Raw genomic sequence first — 19,435 nt, 5'->3', positions numbered from 1 at the left:
ATTATACTAAGAATTTATCGATAGTGAAAATATTTAGAGCAGTATTTCGATTTTGGATAGCTCAGGGTATTGTATTACTTACTGCAAAATAAATAAATAAATAAAGTAGGGTAGATTGAATTCGAGTAACATTTTGGTGGGGGTAACGAAACATGATGAAATTGGTGCTCCGTGGCATCCTGGTAGTGGGAAATAAAAGCATTTTGCATTTAAGTACTGTCTAGGGCGCCAATTTTACTTTGAACAGATGGATTTTATGTCAGTTACAGCCAGATATGGAGTACACATTGTATACGCATTCTGAACTGCTACCTGCAGTGGTATAGTGGTACAGATTGCAAACAACGTCAGACAAGAGCTCTATCCAGTTACAAACTAAAATGTGTTAAAACTAATTCATTCCAGATTCGTTTGTAGATTAACTTACTTTTCTTGTGTTTTCAGTTACTACGACAGTGTGGAGTGAAGAGTAAATATTCTCAAATTCTTACATGCTAAAGCAACTGTAAGCACAAACTTTCATACAAAATTAAACTTCGTGCAGAAGGTATTTTTGTTCGAGAATGTTTGGTTTGTAGTATTGCACCATGTGGAGAAGAGTGATCAAAGACCCTAGTACAAACAGCGGATACATCGCTGATATTGCGTTCAACATCGACCGAATGACACTGATACATTGTTAGAATAATTTGATTATGCACCAGAACATCATCGCTTGTCATCGAATAAACGTGGAGGGAAGATGGGAGTACTCTTCCAGTCTATTAGCTCCATGTAGCGTTGAGATTGACTTTTAGCTGCTTTTTATCAAAGCAGCGAACTTGCTCACTGCTGGGAATCTTCTTTCTTGCTTGAAGAATGTACCAACATGAAAATATTCTTATGCTTTCCTGTTCATTAGCAACACTATCGATCAACAGGTTTTCAGGATGGCAGAAATAAGAGTTAATTAGGAGCACGGGGAAGATTATGATCTGGTCGTCAGGAGGAAGTTTTTGACAAAGTGATACCATGAAGTAATAATTTTTTCACCATCTTGACAATATGGATGGAATATAGAACCATATAAGAGCATAGAAGTTGAGTACGAATCGTACCAAATGTTTTACTTCCTTTGATGGAGATTCGTCTGAAATGTACAATCGAAGTGGTCAGTTAGCTTTAGTTAGCCATCGTGCATGGCTTAAGGCACCTGGTTGTGCACTTTTCAAGTGTTGCAGAATACTAGGATCTGAAATTTGCGCCCCTTGCTGAATTAATACGTATATCCTTAATAAATTAATAGCTCAAGAACATCAATTACAGAGCCTGAAATAGGTTGAAACATAGTAATGTGCTTGGTGTGAGGATCAAATAACAGCAGTTTGGTAATGGGTCCTTCATGTGTCGCTGGACCAGCAGTTCTCTCATCAAGCACATAAATTATTCTACCAAAGTATCCGTGTTATTCGGTCGATGTTGAACGCAATGTCAAAAAGTATCCGCTGTTTATACTAGGGTCTTTGGTTCCTTTTCTCCGTATGGTGAAATACTACAAACCAAACATTCTCGAACAGAAACACCTTCTGTACAAAGTCTAATTTTGTATGAGAGTTTGTGCTTACAGTTGCTTTAGCATGCAAGAATTTGAGAATATTTACTCTTCACTTTACACTGTGGTAGTAATTGAAAACACAACAAAAGCAAGCTAACCTTGTGTTCTACAAACGAACCTGGAATGAATTAGTTTTAACACATTTTAGTTTGTAACTGGATAGAGCTCCGATTTGACGTCTGAAATCTGTACCACTAGACCACTGCAGGTAGCAGTTCAGAATGCGTATACAATGTGTACTCCATATCTGACTGTAATTGACATAAAATCCATCTGTTCAAAGTAAAGTTGCACCCCCTAGACAGTACTTAAATGCAAAATGCTTTTATTTCCCACTATTAGGACGCCACGGAACACCAATTTCACCATCTTTCGTTAACCCACCAAAATGTTACCCGAATTCAATCCACATTTACATTGTAAAAGTAAAATTTATAAAATTCTACTTTTACAATGTAAATGTGGAAATTTATTTTCGACTAACTATAAGTCAGTCTTGATTTGAAACTTCTTATGTAATTTTAAGTTCTAATATTATCTCTCAAACTCTTTTTTCTTTCTTTCTTTTTTTCCTCCAAATTGTTGCCAGGTTTAAGAGTACGTATTAAATATTACAAGGTAGTTTTATAAAACTGAAGACTGTGATCTGACATTGTTTTACTACAGATTTTCTGTCGTTGAACTCTCAAAAATATGATAGTGTTTGATATGCGCATACTTCATTAGCAATCAGTATATCATGAAATCGTTGACCACTTGAAATCACAGTAGCTGGGAAAATATTTAAAAGATAACAACGTAAAATATTAATATCGTTTTTTAATTTTCGTAATAATGTGAAAAGAAATGAATACCTGTAAGCTGTAAATTTCAACAATCAGAAACACACGTGTATACAGCAATACAATTAAATACAATTAGTGATTATTTTTTATTTTATTTCCAACTTCAGTTATCAGTCTGCTACTTAACAAGGAACTCAAAAGCTTTAGCAGAATAATACTTGAATGTGATCTTTCAGTTGATGTATACGTCGGTTATTCATTAGTAGGATAAAACTTGTCCGTAGTGATACGAATGGTGATTAGTTCAAATGTGTTTTATTATTGTCTCTCTTACTCCTCCTCTCAGAGACATGTATTGAAATTGATAGTTAGAATCCATAATAATTTGTGAATGTTTTTAATTTTTTCAGTTATGGGACATCAGGGAAGGAATGTGCAAACAAACATTCCCAGGTCATGAGTCGGATATTAACGCTGTCACTGTAAGTAATCTTCAAATATGCAGTTTTTGTTTAACTTTTAATTTTTAACAAGGTAACCTCTTATTTTTGCTTCAGTTCTAGAAATGAAGTAGAAAAATATACGTTTCTAGAGATTGAACCGCGTTGATACATAACTGAAAACTTACCCCACTCCTCCACAGAAATTCTTTTCCATGAATTATTTGAAAGCTGATGCCGTCTGTTACCTGTGGTTTCAACTTCTTTGCTGTAAGATATGCCAAACTGTGGCTATCTAAAATTTATATAACTTAAAATTTTTAACTGCCTTTTCTTCACAAAATTATAAAAGTAGGATACCCTTCTATTAAACATTTCAGTTAATATGGTCAAACATCATACTATCATCATCGTTATAATAATAATAATAATAATAATAATAATAATAATAATAATAATAATAATAATAATAATAAAAACTGTGTTGTACGAGTGGCTGCTGAAAAGTTCGTATCCCAATCCAGGAGGAGTACGGGTAGAATGAAGAAGTTCTACAGTTTTAAAGAACATATCTTTGTATGTACAAATCCAAATTTTCACATTAATAATGAAATTCTTATTATATGTTTTCAGGCCTCTGAACTAATCATGTGTACCCATCCAGTGAATTTCACGAACATCGAGATCAGAGTTGTCATCCAATGTTTGTTCCACCAAGGAGAGACTCCGAAGCAAATCCAGGAGAAAATAGTGAAGCACTAGGGGACTCTCCTCCGTCATATTCAGTGCGAAAGAGGTGGCTACACAGTTCAAATATGGCGAATTCTCAACAGATGATGCGCCACGTGCAGGAGGACCAAAAACGGTGACTGTCCCTGAAATCGTGGATGAAATTCATGACATTATTCTTGAAAATCGCAGAATTTCAGCAAAACTTGTGTCAAAGATTGTGGGCAAGCTCTCGGGAAAATGGGTTTCCAAATCTGTCACCAGATAAAAAGAATAAAAGAGTGAGGGGATTAAGGGAAGTTTTCTCCCATATTGACCGCAATGCTGACCAATTTCTGTCACGAATTGTAACCATGGACGAAACATGGTTGTACTACTACGATCCTGAAACAAAACAACAGTCAGTGGATTGTCGACACTCAGGTTCTTTTCGCCCCCAAGAAGTTCAAGACAAAAGTCGGCTGGAAAATTGTTAGCAACATTCTTCTGTTTTAAGGATGGAGTCGTACTTATAGACTACTCGTCCAAAGATAAGACATTTAATGCAGATTATTACTCTGCATTACTCACAAAATTGAAAGACAAATTGAAGGTGCAGCGCTCCGCGGAAAAGTGAAGAAAGGAATTCTGTTCTAATACCCCTTTATCGAACATTGCAAACACAACTGACATTACATGACCTAGGGTATCAGTATCTAGATCCTCCTTATTCTCCATATCTAGCTCCGTCAAACCATTACTTATTCTCCAAACTCAAACAACATTTAAAAGGACACTATTTTGGATCTGATATGGCACAACTGGTGCGAGGAACATCCTTCAGATTATTTATTATTTTATTTTATTTATTTAACTGGTCTTCAAAAATTGGAGTACCGTGCAAGGATGCGTATTGAATTTCAGGGGCAAGTCTGTAGAATAATTGTAAAATTTTGATTATTCTACATGCACTCGTGAGTTGGGCTACGAGCTTTTCAGCAGCCCCTCGTATGTTTGCAATAGGTCTCTAGTATTTTGATAGGATGTTTTAAGAGAAATGTCCAGTCAATCACCGGGCTTGATAGCACCTTATCAGTACACTTCAGAGCCGGTGCAGTCACATTTAATCGAAAAGAAGAGAGAAAAGTTGCTAAGAGTACTAAATTTTAAGCTCAAACATCATTATATTTCCCTGTGTGTATTACATTGTCCTTTTAAATGTGTGTCCTATATTGTGTAGGTGGAATTCGATACAAGAAGATTATAATGTATTCGAGCCTTTCTGCTAATTTTTTCGTTTATTGTTTAGGCTCAGTCTGAGAAATGGTATGTACATTGCTTTGGCTGTGGTTAGGAAGTTAAACCAAATGCTAGTAATTGTAAAGTAAGCCTCATGAAGAGCAGTCAAATAAATTCAAAAGATACACACTCTGTTCTGTATGTTGTTATAAATTTTAGATCATAAACACGTATGAAACATCCAACTTCCGCTGACTGCTATGAACATTATCAAGACGAGTGAGAAAAAAGATTTTTAGCCTGGGTAGTATGCATGAAAATTATTTACAAAAAAAAAACATATATATAAACTAGCAAATGCCAACTTCTTAAGGGTTTACAGTATACAGATATTAAATTCTTGTGCTTTTCTGGTTGATAACTACGGTGAGGTATCAGGGATGTTACTGTAACTTCTGTCCAGGGTGTCAATATTTGAATTAAAAAAAAAAAAAAAAAAAACATATCTATTTAATAAGGACAATATTTTTTCTGCCCCGGCAAAAATATATGTATAGTTAGAGGACAGACCCTTCCCTTGTACGGACACGAATAGTCTTCACCCCGTTTTAGTAACAACTTCATAATGGACAGGAATTATTCTTAGTTCATACATACGTATCTGGCACAGAAAATGTTTGCAAATATATTCGCGACACAGTACGGTAAACAGAAAATCCCTTCCCCACTAGATGTCTTTGTCATAAGTTACTAACTTTTGGTTATTAAAATCAATATCGTTATCACGGCTGGTGAAGTAGGCAACACCTTTTATCGACGCAATGCGAAAAAGTTCCGAAAAATATCATTAGAACTATGTTTTTGTCATAGTGTAGACTCTGTTCCCAAGTCTGTGAATTTTAGTTTGTATCAATAAAATTTCATATTGCTAATGTTTAGATTTAGCAGGTATATTCACAACAAAAAATAAATTTCTTCACTTAGAAAAAAATATTAATTTAGAAGAATTAATTAGCATCTAGCAAGAAAATGTCCTTATGGTTTGTATGTTTAATTAATAAATTTAATTTTTGATTTTCGAAGACTCGGCATATAACTGGATAAACGCGGTATTTGCATATCGTGTCTCATCCCTTTCAATACATAATCAAGTGTTTCATTCTAGTGATACATTTTTCTTTATCGCCATCATAAATTCCAACATCGTGCCAGCACTGGGTGTACGAGATTCATAGTAACTTCTTTCAGTCCACCAGTCTTCTTGTTGAGTATGTCGTATCATATTCTCCCTTCTTTCCATTCATTTTGTACTTCATTCTGCCAACTGTATTAATTTGGCTTTCCTCGCAATCGCTTACAGTGCATAAAATCTTAAGTGAGCATCGTTTCATTCATTGTATATGTCTATACCAACGTAGCCCAGATATTCTGTACTTTTTTCGAACATTCTGTCGGTTGTGTATTCCGGAACACCCATTTCGTCGATTTTTTGTTGTTATTGTTGCAAGAATGCTTCTCAGGAAGCCCATTTCCGTGACTTTATTTTTTATTTCTTTACTTCATTATCCATGTTTCCTCTGCATTTGTTATTATAAGTATGAAATTCATATTGTATAATACAAGGTAACCAAAAGAGTTCTTGCCGTTCTTGATTGTCAGAAACAGACATGATGATATAAACGCACATGATACTTGAGCATTATGTCTCGAGGTAACCTCCATCAGCATCTAGTACCCTTTGCCATCTACTAGAGGTCTGCACGGGCCGGAATTTTTAGCCCAGCCCGGTCCGTGAATGTAGAATGTGAGACACGATCCGAGTCCGAAGTATGTTTTAGTATTTAGGCCCGAACTTAGGTGATAATCAAATAATCCCGAATTACAGAAACTTAATAATTAACGCAAAATTGTATTTTTATTTACAGCAATAAGAGATTTAATTTTGCAGTTATGGCTTAAAAGTTCTCCAGAAAGAACGGTGAAATATGTATCGTTGTACAGTATCTATAGAAACTTAGGCCCGAAAGGACCCGAGAAATATGGTTGTATATTTAAAAATTTACGGCCCAAGTCCCGCCCGGGCCCGAAGTCATATATGCTATGTAGGCCCGAGCCCGTGCAGGCCTCTACTATCTACATTTGCACAATGCCCTGGCGTAGAACTCCGGGATCTTGTACTCAAAGAACTCAGTGAGTACATACCGCAGGTCTGCCTCATTGTCGAAGGATTTTCCATGGAAGTAATTGCCCAAGAAATGCAACATGTGTTAATCTGATAGTGTTAAATCAGTGAAGTATAGTAGATGGCACAATGTATCCTTTCAAAGTCGCTTAATAGTTTTTCTGTTTATCGTTGCCCGGGCGTGGTCTCGCATTCTCACACTCTTAGATTATCCAATGCTGCCTCCTGCTTCGATGCATCCATTGCTGTTCACGTGTTGCAACTGGTCCGAGTGTAAGTCAGCAGTGGTGGTGTGTCCTGAGGGTGGAATCTCGTAATGCATCACTTGGCGACTAGTCAACCAGACACAGAGCATGATCTTGTGTGAATGCAGAGTTGGTCTTCAGGTGTGAGCACAAGAGTTACGTGATGACAATGTCTAGTACACTTGGGAGTGTAATACCGGCCCCACTCTTAGTCATAAACACTCGACCAAAGTAGATGTGTTGCGGTGCCAGACAGCAACGACAAATAGGCTTGTCACTCGTTCTTTGCTGGCTATTGACAATGTGTGGGATGCCCACTTGCTCAGCTTGTACATAACAGATTACATTACTGAGCTTTTACTCCCTTGGTTATCGGAAGTGTAACTAAGCTGCTCTCAAAACTCCTATAGATATCATTCTAATTAGCTCAGAAATCTACTTAGTATCATTATATTGTGTATTCTACAACGTAAATTTCGTTGTAATACGGTGCAAGTGAAGTTTGATTTCTGTCCTCGTAAACCTGGAAGCGTTTGTCAAGTTCACCACACGTTTGACTCAGTCCCTCTGTATGACTTCCTTCAGAGCCTCATCATCTAACATATGTGGTTGCCCACTGCGGGGTTCATCATAGAGGCACAAATCTTCCTACCTGAACTTACAGAACCAATGCCTGGTGATGCGTTCGCTCACAGCATCCTTCCCGAATACCTGACGTATTCGACAATCTGGTGCGGCTGTTGACATACTCACCTCAAAGTCATACAGCAAACAACCGCAATGATACCTCAATTTCTTTTCGACGCCTGGACGAGCTATGATTGATATGTATATGCACAACGTGTCTGTATTGACACAGGTTAATAATCACACCTACCCTCCATCGCTTTTCCAGCTAATAGCACATCGTCTTCTCTGTGTGAACACTTTATCAAGTGGGATGTCAAAAATGGCAAGAACTTTCTGTATTAGATACTAATGCTTTAGCTTTCCTATGTTTTGATCCCATATCAAATATTTGATACATTTGTATTTTTTCCTTGTTGTTGTAGTCACATAGTAATTTCTTCTTTCATTCGGCCATCTGCTACCACTTATAAACCGAGGTATTTGAAAGCTCAGCTATCTTGAAGAACCTCCGTCCTATTTACAAACTGTGAAAACATTCCGAACTAGATCAGTATTCGAACTCAAGTCTCCGACTTATTGTGCTGATTCATTTTTTCTTCTTTTGTATATCATTAAATTCGCGCCCATAGGGAAATTGATGTGATGTAAAATTAGTTATTTCATCCATTTATTGCATACAAATATAATTCAGTTGTCAAGAGATATCTGTGATGTGCTTTATGTCCAAGTATATCAGATGATGACGTGGCACGGTCTATGGGATCTGGGTGGTTGAATGGCTGTTGAGGGAGGGGACTGCATGACGTAATGGTTAACGCATCTACACGATAAGCCGGAGACCAGGGTTCGAATCTAGATTGAATCGTCTTTGTTTTTCATTCTATATAATTGAACTCGCACCTGTATAGGATTGTAATGTAACATCAGTAATCACATATGAAGTCTCCGTCGTAGTTTTATTTGTTTACTTGTGTTGGTTTCCAAATTATAGAATTAAATATTTGATGATTTTGCAGAAAATTTAGTAAATTATTTCGTGTGTATCATTATTAATAGGCGTTAATTTCGTAATCATTATTAGAGTATAATGTAGAATAGAGTGTTTAAAATGATGATGATGATATATGGTTACGAAATTATGGAGTTCTGTGCTAATAAAACATCTTCCTAGCATGACACAAAGTAATGAAAGTGCAATGAAATGTTAAGTGGCACTAGTTGATGGAACATATAAAGGAACCTATCGAAGAAGTAGCCATTTATTCCTTTTGAAAAGTAGACAAAATATGAGATAAAAATTCAACATCAATATGCTTCATAAGGAAAATAAAGGAAGAGGTAGATGAGTGCTATTCTTGTGTATATAATGTAGTTAGATTTTTGAAGTAAGTTAGAACATTTATTGTAGAGTATGTACAAATTCTTCCTCGTTGGTAATAATTCTCGGACAAAAGGAATTACTTGTTGATTGAGTATTGAGTTATCGATCGCCAATGTCGTGGCGGTCTTCACTATAGTTGGTAAGGTTTAGAATTGCGAGAAAAGGAGAAAGCACGAAGAAACCGAGAGTATTAAACAAAGTAAAAGGAACAGTATGACGCTGATAACGCTGAACAATTTTCGACATGAAAACATTTTGTTTTCATCTGTCCAATTTCAAACTTCATGAGTTGTATATTATTTAGGAGATCGTAAAGAACTTTAATATTATTTAACCAATTATTAAAAAATAAGTAATTTAAGATTTTAAAAAGTGTAAACAAAGTGAAGCATACCACTTACAAAGAGATTTCATGAACATTTTTTTTATTACAAAGGTAACCAAGAAAGTTATGTCGCGCTTTGTGGAGATCTGTATTCAATTGACCCTCACACCGTGAGTTGAAAGCGAATCGAGATACAGCGAAAGTCAGTTATTGGTGTGGGTATATCCAACATACTACCTGGTTGTGGCAGTTCAGTTACACCGTGAACTTGCGTAAGGACAGAGTGAACATGGGACCTCCACAGAGCGTCATAAGGGCGTGTATGCTGTACGAGTTTAAACTGTGATCAAACACCGCTGCAGCGAGGCGGAAGATATGCCAGGCCTTTGGTGAGGCTGACAGTGCAGCGGTGGTTTAACAAGCTTAAGAACGGTGATGAAACACTCGAAGACGCACCACGTACCGGAAGACCAACACACGTACAAAATGAAGATCTTCAGGCAGCAGTTGAGACGAACAGTGGCCAGACATGTGAGGAACTGGAACTACAATTCAGTGTGAATGGAGAAACCATTCGGCAGCATCTCCATCAACTTGGGAAGCACTACAAGTTGGGTCGATGGGTCCCACATGATTTCACTCCGGGCCAGAAGGCAACGCGAGCGAACACATGCGTTTCTTTGCTGTCTCGTCTGAGGAAGGAGCCATTTCTGGACAGTGTTGACATGTGATGAGAAATGGGTCCTCTACGAAGCTCCACGACGCCGTCAGCATTGGTTAGCTTCTCGTGAACCAGTTCCAAAACAGCCGAAACCAGCACTGCACCAGATGATGATCCTCCTGTGTGTTTGGTGGATTGCTCGCGTTATCGTGCATCGGGATCTGCTACCAGCTAGTCAGAGCATCAATACAACTGTGTTCTGTCAGCAGTTGAGCCGTGTTCAAGAAAAATTCAAAACTGGATTCTGTACTTCTGAATCACAAAGGGGTCAGATTTAGAAGAGTGATGTCTGGAGGACGTGGGGGATATTCAACAAACCCTCCTCGACCTACTCATCGTTCGAGTAAATTTTCGAAATGGATGTCTCTAGCATCTGCAGGTGCTCCTCATCAGTAACTGCATCGTAAAAGAACTTCTCAATTAAACCGCGGTAACATAACTCACACCAGACATTCGCCACCTATAAATTCTTATCTACGTGGATTTCAGGATTTACAGCGTATCAGTAAACACAATTGTCAGTTTACTGTAACATTGAATTTGAATGTGGTCTCGTCAGACTATATGGTTATCTCTGCAAACGATTCGTCATTGTGTACCATGTTTTGAAACCACTTGCAGTACTCTAATGTACGATCTGGCTTATCCTCGTCTATCTTGAAATGTAGATCTTCTACTTTGCAGCCCTCAGAATGCGAACACTATTACAACTCGTATCGGTTTCACGGGCACTGTCTCACAGACTTCTGTGGTGAGCGAGGAATTGTTCTAACTCAGTACGGAAGTTAGCAAGACTTGTTGCTGTTACAAGATGACCAGAACTGCTTTTGTGGATATCTGTAACAACTGTCGGCCTCAGATTTACCGCGAATTCGGCCAATTGATAAACGTGTCGGTGGCTGTGTTCCAAATTCATTTCACCATTGTCGTTGCCCCTCACTGATGATTTCGTACTTAATGTACCACCTCAAGACTCCCTTCCTTTCTTCAGATATCATCCTTGCAGCCATGTTGCCTTACGTACGCCATCTACACAAAAGAAGAAAATGAAACTCTCATTGAAATACAATGTAATAACAAAATATCAAACATTAAACTATAACCTACTAAAAATGAGACTTTTCCGTCAATCCAGCGTCATAAATTAGATAAAATAAATAAGAAGAAATAGAGTATTTATTTAACATTGGTATGGAAAGGGACAACAAGATCATCATTTTCAAAAGTAGATTCATAAAATATCAGTCACTTAAAACTTACAACAAAAAAGACGAAAATGGATTTGAATTTCTTTTGCACATATGCATTATTAATCACTTATATAAAATATACAAGAAATATAGTACCGAAGCAGCTGGAATAATAAAAATAAACAGAATAATTTGACATTATGAAGGCTTCTTTAGCTAATTCATTGGATGAAACTGGAGTTTACTAAGCACAATTCCAAGTGTTGACAGCATGAAAGTATGTTTACTATGAACGCCTTTTCTGGATTATCGATACATTCAAGGCAGAGGATGTATCATATCTAATATATTATTCAACGAAAAGACGGGTCATTAAAACCATAAACTGGCGTTAAGTACGAAAGAATTGGATTTCCTTGATCGTAAATGCTTGTAGTGCCTGCAAACAGCTTCAAGAACTATATAGCAAGAGAAAAAAAATGTGTAATTGGAAGAAAATGTTAATGAAATCACTCTGTAAATAGTATGGATCACTTCGATATTGTTTTTCTTTGTCCTATTAGTATCTGTTACTAAATAAACGAATATATCATATTGATAATGAAATGCCACAAAGATATTTCATTATATTGGTTGGTACGATTGAAATCCGATTTGATGTAGGAAACCTTCCATATTATTCCATACTGTTACGAGAATTGCACATTTCGAGACGGCGACCCTTATTGCCCAGAGTCAACTCACATGGTACTTGAGAGACCAATTTTTCTCACTGATTCCACGGAGCCACCAGACAACAGTGGTATAGTCTCTTCTACAGTTGCACAAACTGTGAGCGGTGGTCGCGTGAATCATTTTGCATTGATGTATTACCGGCACGAAATTTCAAAAACCAATGGCGTATGATGCCATTGGTTTGTTCACCAGTTGTTATACTGGATGTGCATAATAATATCCCAGTTTGAACTCTTAAAAAAAATCACTCATAATTGTTTTCTCTCTCTCTCTGGTGCACTTTCACAAAATCCTATTTAACATCAGACTGTCTCGTGGTCACTGTACCTTAGCCTGGTTTCTGAATGTGTATGAAACTTATGATTTAGGTATATCCATTGATTGAGTTGCAAAGGGTGATTTACCCACTGGACCTAAATCTGGACATTTCAGTCGCACCAGCCGAATGTTGTACTGCTCAAACGTGTATCTTATAAAGAGAATTGAAAACACATTTTACTAATCATACGTCAGACACAGTATTATCGGTATTCATTTGTATGCACATCACTGTTTCTACAATTGCATGTTATTTTTGAATAGTAAGTATTTAAGTATCCTAAATCTACTGAATTTTGCTTGTAACATTTTTCCGAATAACACTGCCAACAATATAGTAACTCTGTTATCTCATATAAACTTCTTTTCACAGAGTAATTTTAGAGAGACTTGATAATATTTGTACCTCTGTGCTTCTTGTGGAAATCTTGTCTCTTCCAGATTATGCGGCAGAGTTGATGAACTACGTAAAATAAACATTTGGCAAATAGTAGGAGTTCGAGTATTATTTAGAACCAGCATATAATTTATATGTATGTATTTTCATAACACCATTTTACAGTGATTTATAACTTCGATTTATTTTCCAGTTTTTCCCGAACGGATATGCATTTGCTACAGGATCAGATGATGCGACATGCCGACTGTTTGATATCAGAGCAGACCAAGAATTGGCAATGTATTCTCATGATAATATTATCTGCGGCATTACCTCAGTCGCCTTTTCCAAGTCCGGCAGATTACTCCTTGCAGGATATGATGATTTCAATTGCAATGTATGGGATTCCATGAAAACTGAACGAGCAGGTAATTAATTGGTTATGCTGTTTTAATTTAGAATGGATAATATTGAAACAGGATTGTAAATATGAGCGTGCTCTTTTTCTTCGTAAGTTTTGTCATGAGTAAGCTTACTTTAAAATAAAATTAACGCCACTGTCCCTGCATAGCGTAGTCACTAAGCTCTCGCCTTTGGTGCCAAGGATCCCGAATTCGATTCCCAGTGGGAACACTAAATCGAAAAAGAGGAAAAACTTATTCAGGGCAGCCATATTGAGCGAGGTATTTTTAAGTTTTCCTCGTTCACAGCAGTAAAGTGCCGGGATAGGATCTAACAATGGTCTCTGGCAACTTCCTTCCTTCCCAGTTTTTCGGGTAAGTGTGATCGCCGAGGAACGTCAGCCTTTATACGTGACGGGCTGACATGGCTACATGCTGAAAACCCAGAAATGTAATTCCTGATCCTAATATAGTGAATAAGAGTTGAGTTCAGCTCGAAATACAAAAGTTTGAGCGCAGAACTACGCTTTACTGATCTTGTGAAGTATTAGGTACTTGCTTATAAAATGATAACCATTGAGAGTGTTGTTGTTGTCTGTGTACATAATCATGTGATAGATGTCTGTAGGCTTTCTCTATGTTCTCCCGTTTCCTCCCACATTCACATTCCACCACTATTTCATAATCACTCATTTTCCTTTCTCGTTTGGTCTAAGGGACATGACTCTGGGACGTAAAATTATATATTTAAAAAAAGTCACGAAGCAATTCAGCAGAATATTTTGTTTGGTAGCTTTATGAATATTGTGAATTATTAATCAAATTAAATTGAGATAAATAACATATAAGTTTACTGTGAATTTAATGCTGTAATGGTCAGTTGATTATTGGGAATGGCAGCATGTCATATTCAATGTTCCTGGCAAAATTTGTGAGTTGTTGAATTGAATTTCTTATCTCGATAAATTCTACTGTGTAAATAAATGTTAAGTTCGAAACATATTTGCGTAAATTTTCACATGAAACATACACGTAGGTATATTTGTTTATGTTGGAATTATGTTATAATGACCTCGAACGTCTATTAAAGTCCATTTTCTTTAAAAATGTAGATTAACCTATAATTATTATTATTATAACAGTAATACATATAAAATTCTCATGAAGCTTCTCTGCCACCTTCCGACTAACGCCCTTTATTTTGTTGGATGTGTTAGTAATTTGAATCTCGCTAGAAGTAAAACACTTAGGATAAAAATCCATGTAGTTCAGATTCCACTTAAACAGCAGGTCCCGTCGTTCATAAGGGTATTGCATATGAATCTAAAAATCATAAATCACAAATATGAATGGTATCTTGACACTAATTTGAAGAGGTTACTTCTCAACAACCTTTCTCCTGTTCATTTTGCTTACTCAAGAAACACTATTTTAGAAAGACAAGAGATCTTAGTAGCAGTTTTTCCTGACATTTCAAGTTAATTCATAATTAATACATAGTTTTACGTAGTTCGACTTCATTAAATGTAAAACTTATTTCGTGGTAGGAAATTTTTGATCACGTTGATTTATCCATACACCAATATTATTGTGTATTTTCTAAAGTATATATGTATATTTAATATTGTATATTACTTGAGTAATCATTCATATCCGACAGCAGTTTATTATAATCAATAGATAAAATAAATGTTAACCATTTATTTTTAGGCAAATATTGCTACAGCTATTGGGGTAGGGAAAAGTTACATAAAACCAAGTTCACAATAGCTCAAAGTCAGTGAATATCGTACTGAAATGAAATTAAACCTTCTAAAATATGCGAACAGAAGATATGTGCTTTGTGTATAGAAGTTAAGCTATTGGTAGAGAAAGACCTTCGAGGAGGTGAAAAACAATACAAAATCTGCGAACGGTTTTGAGGCAGTCTTCACTTCTTCCTCAGCACATCTTAAAGAAAACTTGTTGCATAAAAGACATGATATATGGAATTGTCTGCTTGCTTATCGTGTAGAATAAAAATGATGGTTTGATAGTAAGATTTTCTTCTCTTCCTGATTTATGGGTAATGTAGTCTTTAGTATATACTTGTACGAAAGACAACATATAACAAATACCCATTTGACGACCTTGAACACAAAGAATTTCCTTAACTGTTTTGAAGTGTGACTTTCTCAGTAATGCTATGTAATAAGAATTATGACTAGAAACTATGAAACAACTTGTTACTGTTCCGTAGATTTTAACTTTTACGTTCCAAAATCCAGTATTTCAAAGAGAAGAACAATTGAAGATCAGAAGTTACCCATGACTGTTACTCTGCAGAATAGACAAGCAGAGAATTCTATACATAATGTCTGTTATTGAGTTGATTGTGAGTTTAACGTCCTTTTCAACAGTGAGACGGGACCTACTGATTATCGTGGAATCCGAACCCTGAGCTCCCACCAGGAATCGAACCCAGGTCTCCCACATCAAAGGCGCGTACACTGACCGCTTAGCCACAAAGGATAATGTCTTTTATGTAACAACAAGATTTCTGTAGATGCATTAAGGCCGAGATGCTTCGAAACCGTTTGCAGATTTTGCGTCTTGGGTGTTTTAACGTATGAAGATTTATATTTACTGTTAATACTTTCTAACTTTTTGAATCCTCGATTTTGAGTGTGCAAATTAAAGCAAATTATGACAGTGTGAGATTATTTACATTATGTGTTCTTTTGTTGCAGGTATCCTTGCTGGTCATGATAATAGAGTAAGCTGTTTAGGGGTGACAGAAGATGGTATGGCAGTTGCTACTGGCTCCTGGGATAGCTTCTTAAGAATCTGGAATTAAAACTGACTGGGAGTTAATGGTTCACACTCATCATCTACATTTTCAGAAACTCCTGGGAAACCTCAATGAGTTCTGAGGCTGCTGCATAGGCTGGTGCCTACAGAAAAGCATTGTGTATCATCTGGACAAGTTATTGTGTTTGTTGCTAAATCGCTTTCAACAATATTGGATCGGAGAGTGTGCAGTTTCTGAGTGTCTTGTGCTCTTACAATGAGGAATTATCTCACAAGAGTACAAAATACCAGAAACTGGTGAAATGAAAGAAGATGAATGGACATAGGATTATTTGACACAGTCAGGCTTCTCTTTTATCAAACTTCTTATTTTCCACTTTGATAAGCTAACTTGTTATTGGAAAACACAAGTACTTACAAACAACGTAGTTGAACACTTGAGGAAGGCCAATTGTGCACTGTTTTATATGAACTTCGTATTGCCTTGGAGTAACCGAGTGAATCTTGTAATACACATACATGATGAAATAGTGTACATCTATTGATATTGATTCGCAGATACTTCACTGTTTTTGAGCAAAAACTGTTCTAATCTACAATTTCTGTAAAGGTTTGATTTTTAAGTCTAGTCAAAAATCACAAAAAAGAAAGGAAGGTAATGCAGATGAGTTGTTTAACATTATCTACTTGTGCACTTTTGGTCTTTAAAATAACTTTTTGTCATGTTAAAGGGAAGGAAATATGTCGAAAACTCTAGTTCAATGTGATTGAGTAGGAACACAAGTGGAATCTGCGTTAGGTAACAGAAGGTGGCTGTACAGTGTATGTACAGAAGCACCATCTTTTGGCAGCAGTATTGTTCTAACATGGCGGTATGAACGCCAGAACTAACCAAAGACTGTTAGACGATACATAACAGTGTATTTATATCAAGGTTTATGTGTTCATAAATGCCTTGACTGGCAGAAGATTTGCCTTATATGGCAAACTTCCTCAAAATAATAGCTACCTTTTAAGGTTGCTTAATTAAATTCCACTTCTTTCTTTCTGCTGCTTTCCTTTTGTATACATGTTGCCAACAAGGTATAGATGCTGTTTTGGGAGTGTTTATTGGGACCACATGGTTATTGATTTGCAGTGATGCAATGAGACACACAAAAAGTGCAGTGGTGAGAGACCTCTAAAAAACTGCCATGTTCAATGTTTGTTGCACTAAGCTAGTGGCTAGGAAGAAGGACAGTTGTGTATTTTTGCTTTATGATAAATTTGCTACACATGAGGAGAAGGTTAGGTGTCCATAGCTTTTAGTAGAATAGTCAGGGAAGCCATATTTATAACATCTTAGCTAAGTTCATGTTGCCAATCAATTTGTATTGATGATGAGATTTGGGAGGTAAAAACTTTAAAAATACAACAAAAAAACTAGATGTCATGTCACTGCTTGCAATTCTTAGATATCTTGCTTTGATACAGTAATTTTTCAAGTAGGGCGCTGATCAACTTGTGACAGATGTTTTGTTATATGAGAAAAAAGAAATTGTAGCAATCTCCTTTGTGCCATATTACCTTTCATATGATAATGCTTCTTATATTCGAAAGCTATATCTTTTAATTTCTACATGTCAAGTGTATGAGAGTAGGTGTGCTACGTGAACGAAGATTACATTTTAGGATTTCTACAAATAAGTAAAGACATTTACGCGTTATACTGATTAGTTCCTAAGGAAACTTCTCTTTCTTCATCCTTGCCCAGCTTGTGATGTTCATAGATATCCCGAAAATTGGTACGGTCTCTCACAGTGAGGGATTTCAGGTCACAAAATCTTGAACCTTTGAAGGGATAGTGCATCACAGGTAGTGTTTTCTGTCAGATGGTGAATAGACCAGCACAAAGGAAAGAAAACACACACACTATCAAAGCACAATCATGTTCTGTAAGAGGTGCTTGACAACAATGTGTGGAGGTGAACATTTTACATGTACCATCTACTCACCCCCTGCTATTGAAACACTACTCAGCATTGTGTTACGATTCAGGTGCTTGCATTTCATTTTGAAAAAAAAAAAAAAACAAGCGTGACATTGTTTTTCCCTTTGCCCTTCAATGTTGAAAAGAAAAAAGTTAATATAAGAAATATGTATATTAAATGGATAAATGCTGGGTTGCTTATGGTGTGACTGTGTGAAATAAGTATTAGGTGAAAACTGTGAATACAGATTCAGCATTCAAGTGTTTTTCTTTGTGAAAAGTAACTTATTTATGATTCTGTAAATTTTTGTTCCCAATGTATGTTTTTGCCAACTCATTGTAAAAGGCGCATCTGGTACCAGTTCAGTTGAGCAAAATGAAACAGTATGATGTAGCGTTCCTTATTACACATGACTTCTTCACGAACTTAGGGTTTCATAGAACAGCTGCATTTTTTACCATCTAGTGCAAGGGCTCAGGGCTGTTCTGTGGACTCCCAAGATTACTGAAGAAGCACAAAAGGAGCTCATTTTGCCCAACTAGTGACGGTGATTTTGCCGGTGTTAACATTCAGAAATTTACCTCATGCCTCTTTATATAAATGCTGTACATTTTATCTGTTTCATTAGCATTTCTAAATGTTGACACTGAAATCGCCTGTATGGGGCCACTATGAGCGAATGGTTCAGTGGGTTGGATGTATGTGCAAATTTCTATTAATAAAGTAACAGTAGTACTTCATTCCGCAAATGTTACATTAACAAATGATATCCTTGTAGTAAGATAATTCCCTTTGCCCTGAGTGAATGTATGTGTGTTTGTGTGTGTGTTGTCAGTTGTAGCATAATCATAATTCCTTATTGTCATGGAATTAAAGATTAATAAGAAAAAGTAGCTACCCTCTTCGAATTTGTGCAGATAAGAAAGAAATAATGCACATTATGTAGCTAGCCTTCCACTGCTATTCCATATCATTAGAAAGGGTGGCATTTATTTCGGACATCACTGCCTAATATCTAGCCCTTATCGAAATATTTCAATCCCTTCCCTACCTGTTTACCCAGAAGACTTCTTGCCACCTATTGTTACTTATCCTCCCATTATTCTTTGAAACTTAAACAGTTTTTTTAAAGGAAGAAAAATCACAAAACTTACCTCGTACCTTCGATCCATGATTTATATCGTGGCCCTATCTGTTCATAGCCTGTTTTGTAAGGCTAGTGAGTAGATTCTCCCCTACCTTCACTACATATAAGAAAAAGAAATCTCGATCAACTTAACAATACAAATAATGTTGACGGTTAAATGAGGGATATGCTGCTGAAAGGGTGAGAACTTGTAATTTTTATTTTCCATAATTCATTTGAAGAGTTGAAAATGTAGCTTAACAAAAATCCTGTATG

The 19,435-nt window shown here is 36.4% G+C and overlaps 1 protein-coding gene across 3 annotated transcripts in view; it reads left to right on the top strand.

Annotated features, from left to right (window-relative positions):
• The window catches only part of LOC145671135 (guanine nucleotide-binding protein G(I)/G(S)/G(T) subunit beta-1), a 181,570-nt gene extending 162,797 nt beyond the window's left edge, over positions 1–18,773 (top strand). For all 3 annotated transcript variants that reach the window (XM_081739935.1, XM_081739936.1, XM_081739937.1), the window contains exons 7-9: positions 2,790–2,861; positions 13,084–13,300; positions 16,003–18,773. In XM_081739935.1, the coding sequence (XP_081596061.1) occupies positions 2,790–2,861; positions 13,084–13,300; positions 16,003–16,109 (396 nt within the window). In that variant the 3' untranslated portion in view covers positions 16,110–18,773. The remainder of the gene's footprint in view (positions 1–2,789; positions 2,862–13,083; positions 13,301–16,002) is intronic.
• Positions 18,774–19,435: the final 662 nt, after the last annotated feature.

This window comes from Thermobia domestica, chromosome 15 (genome assembly GCF_964235325.1).
Source record: "Thermobia domestica chromosome 15, izTheDome1.hap1.1, whole genome shotgun sequence".
Lineage (NCBI taxonomy): Eukaryota > Metazoa > Arthropoda > Insecta > Zygentoma > Lepismatidae > Thermobia > Thermobia domestica.
This window is presented reverse-complemented; position numbering and strand designations above follow the sequence as displayed.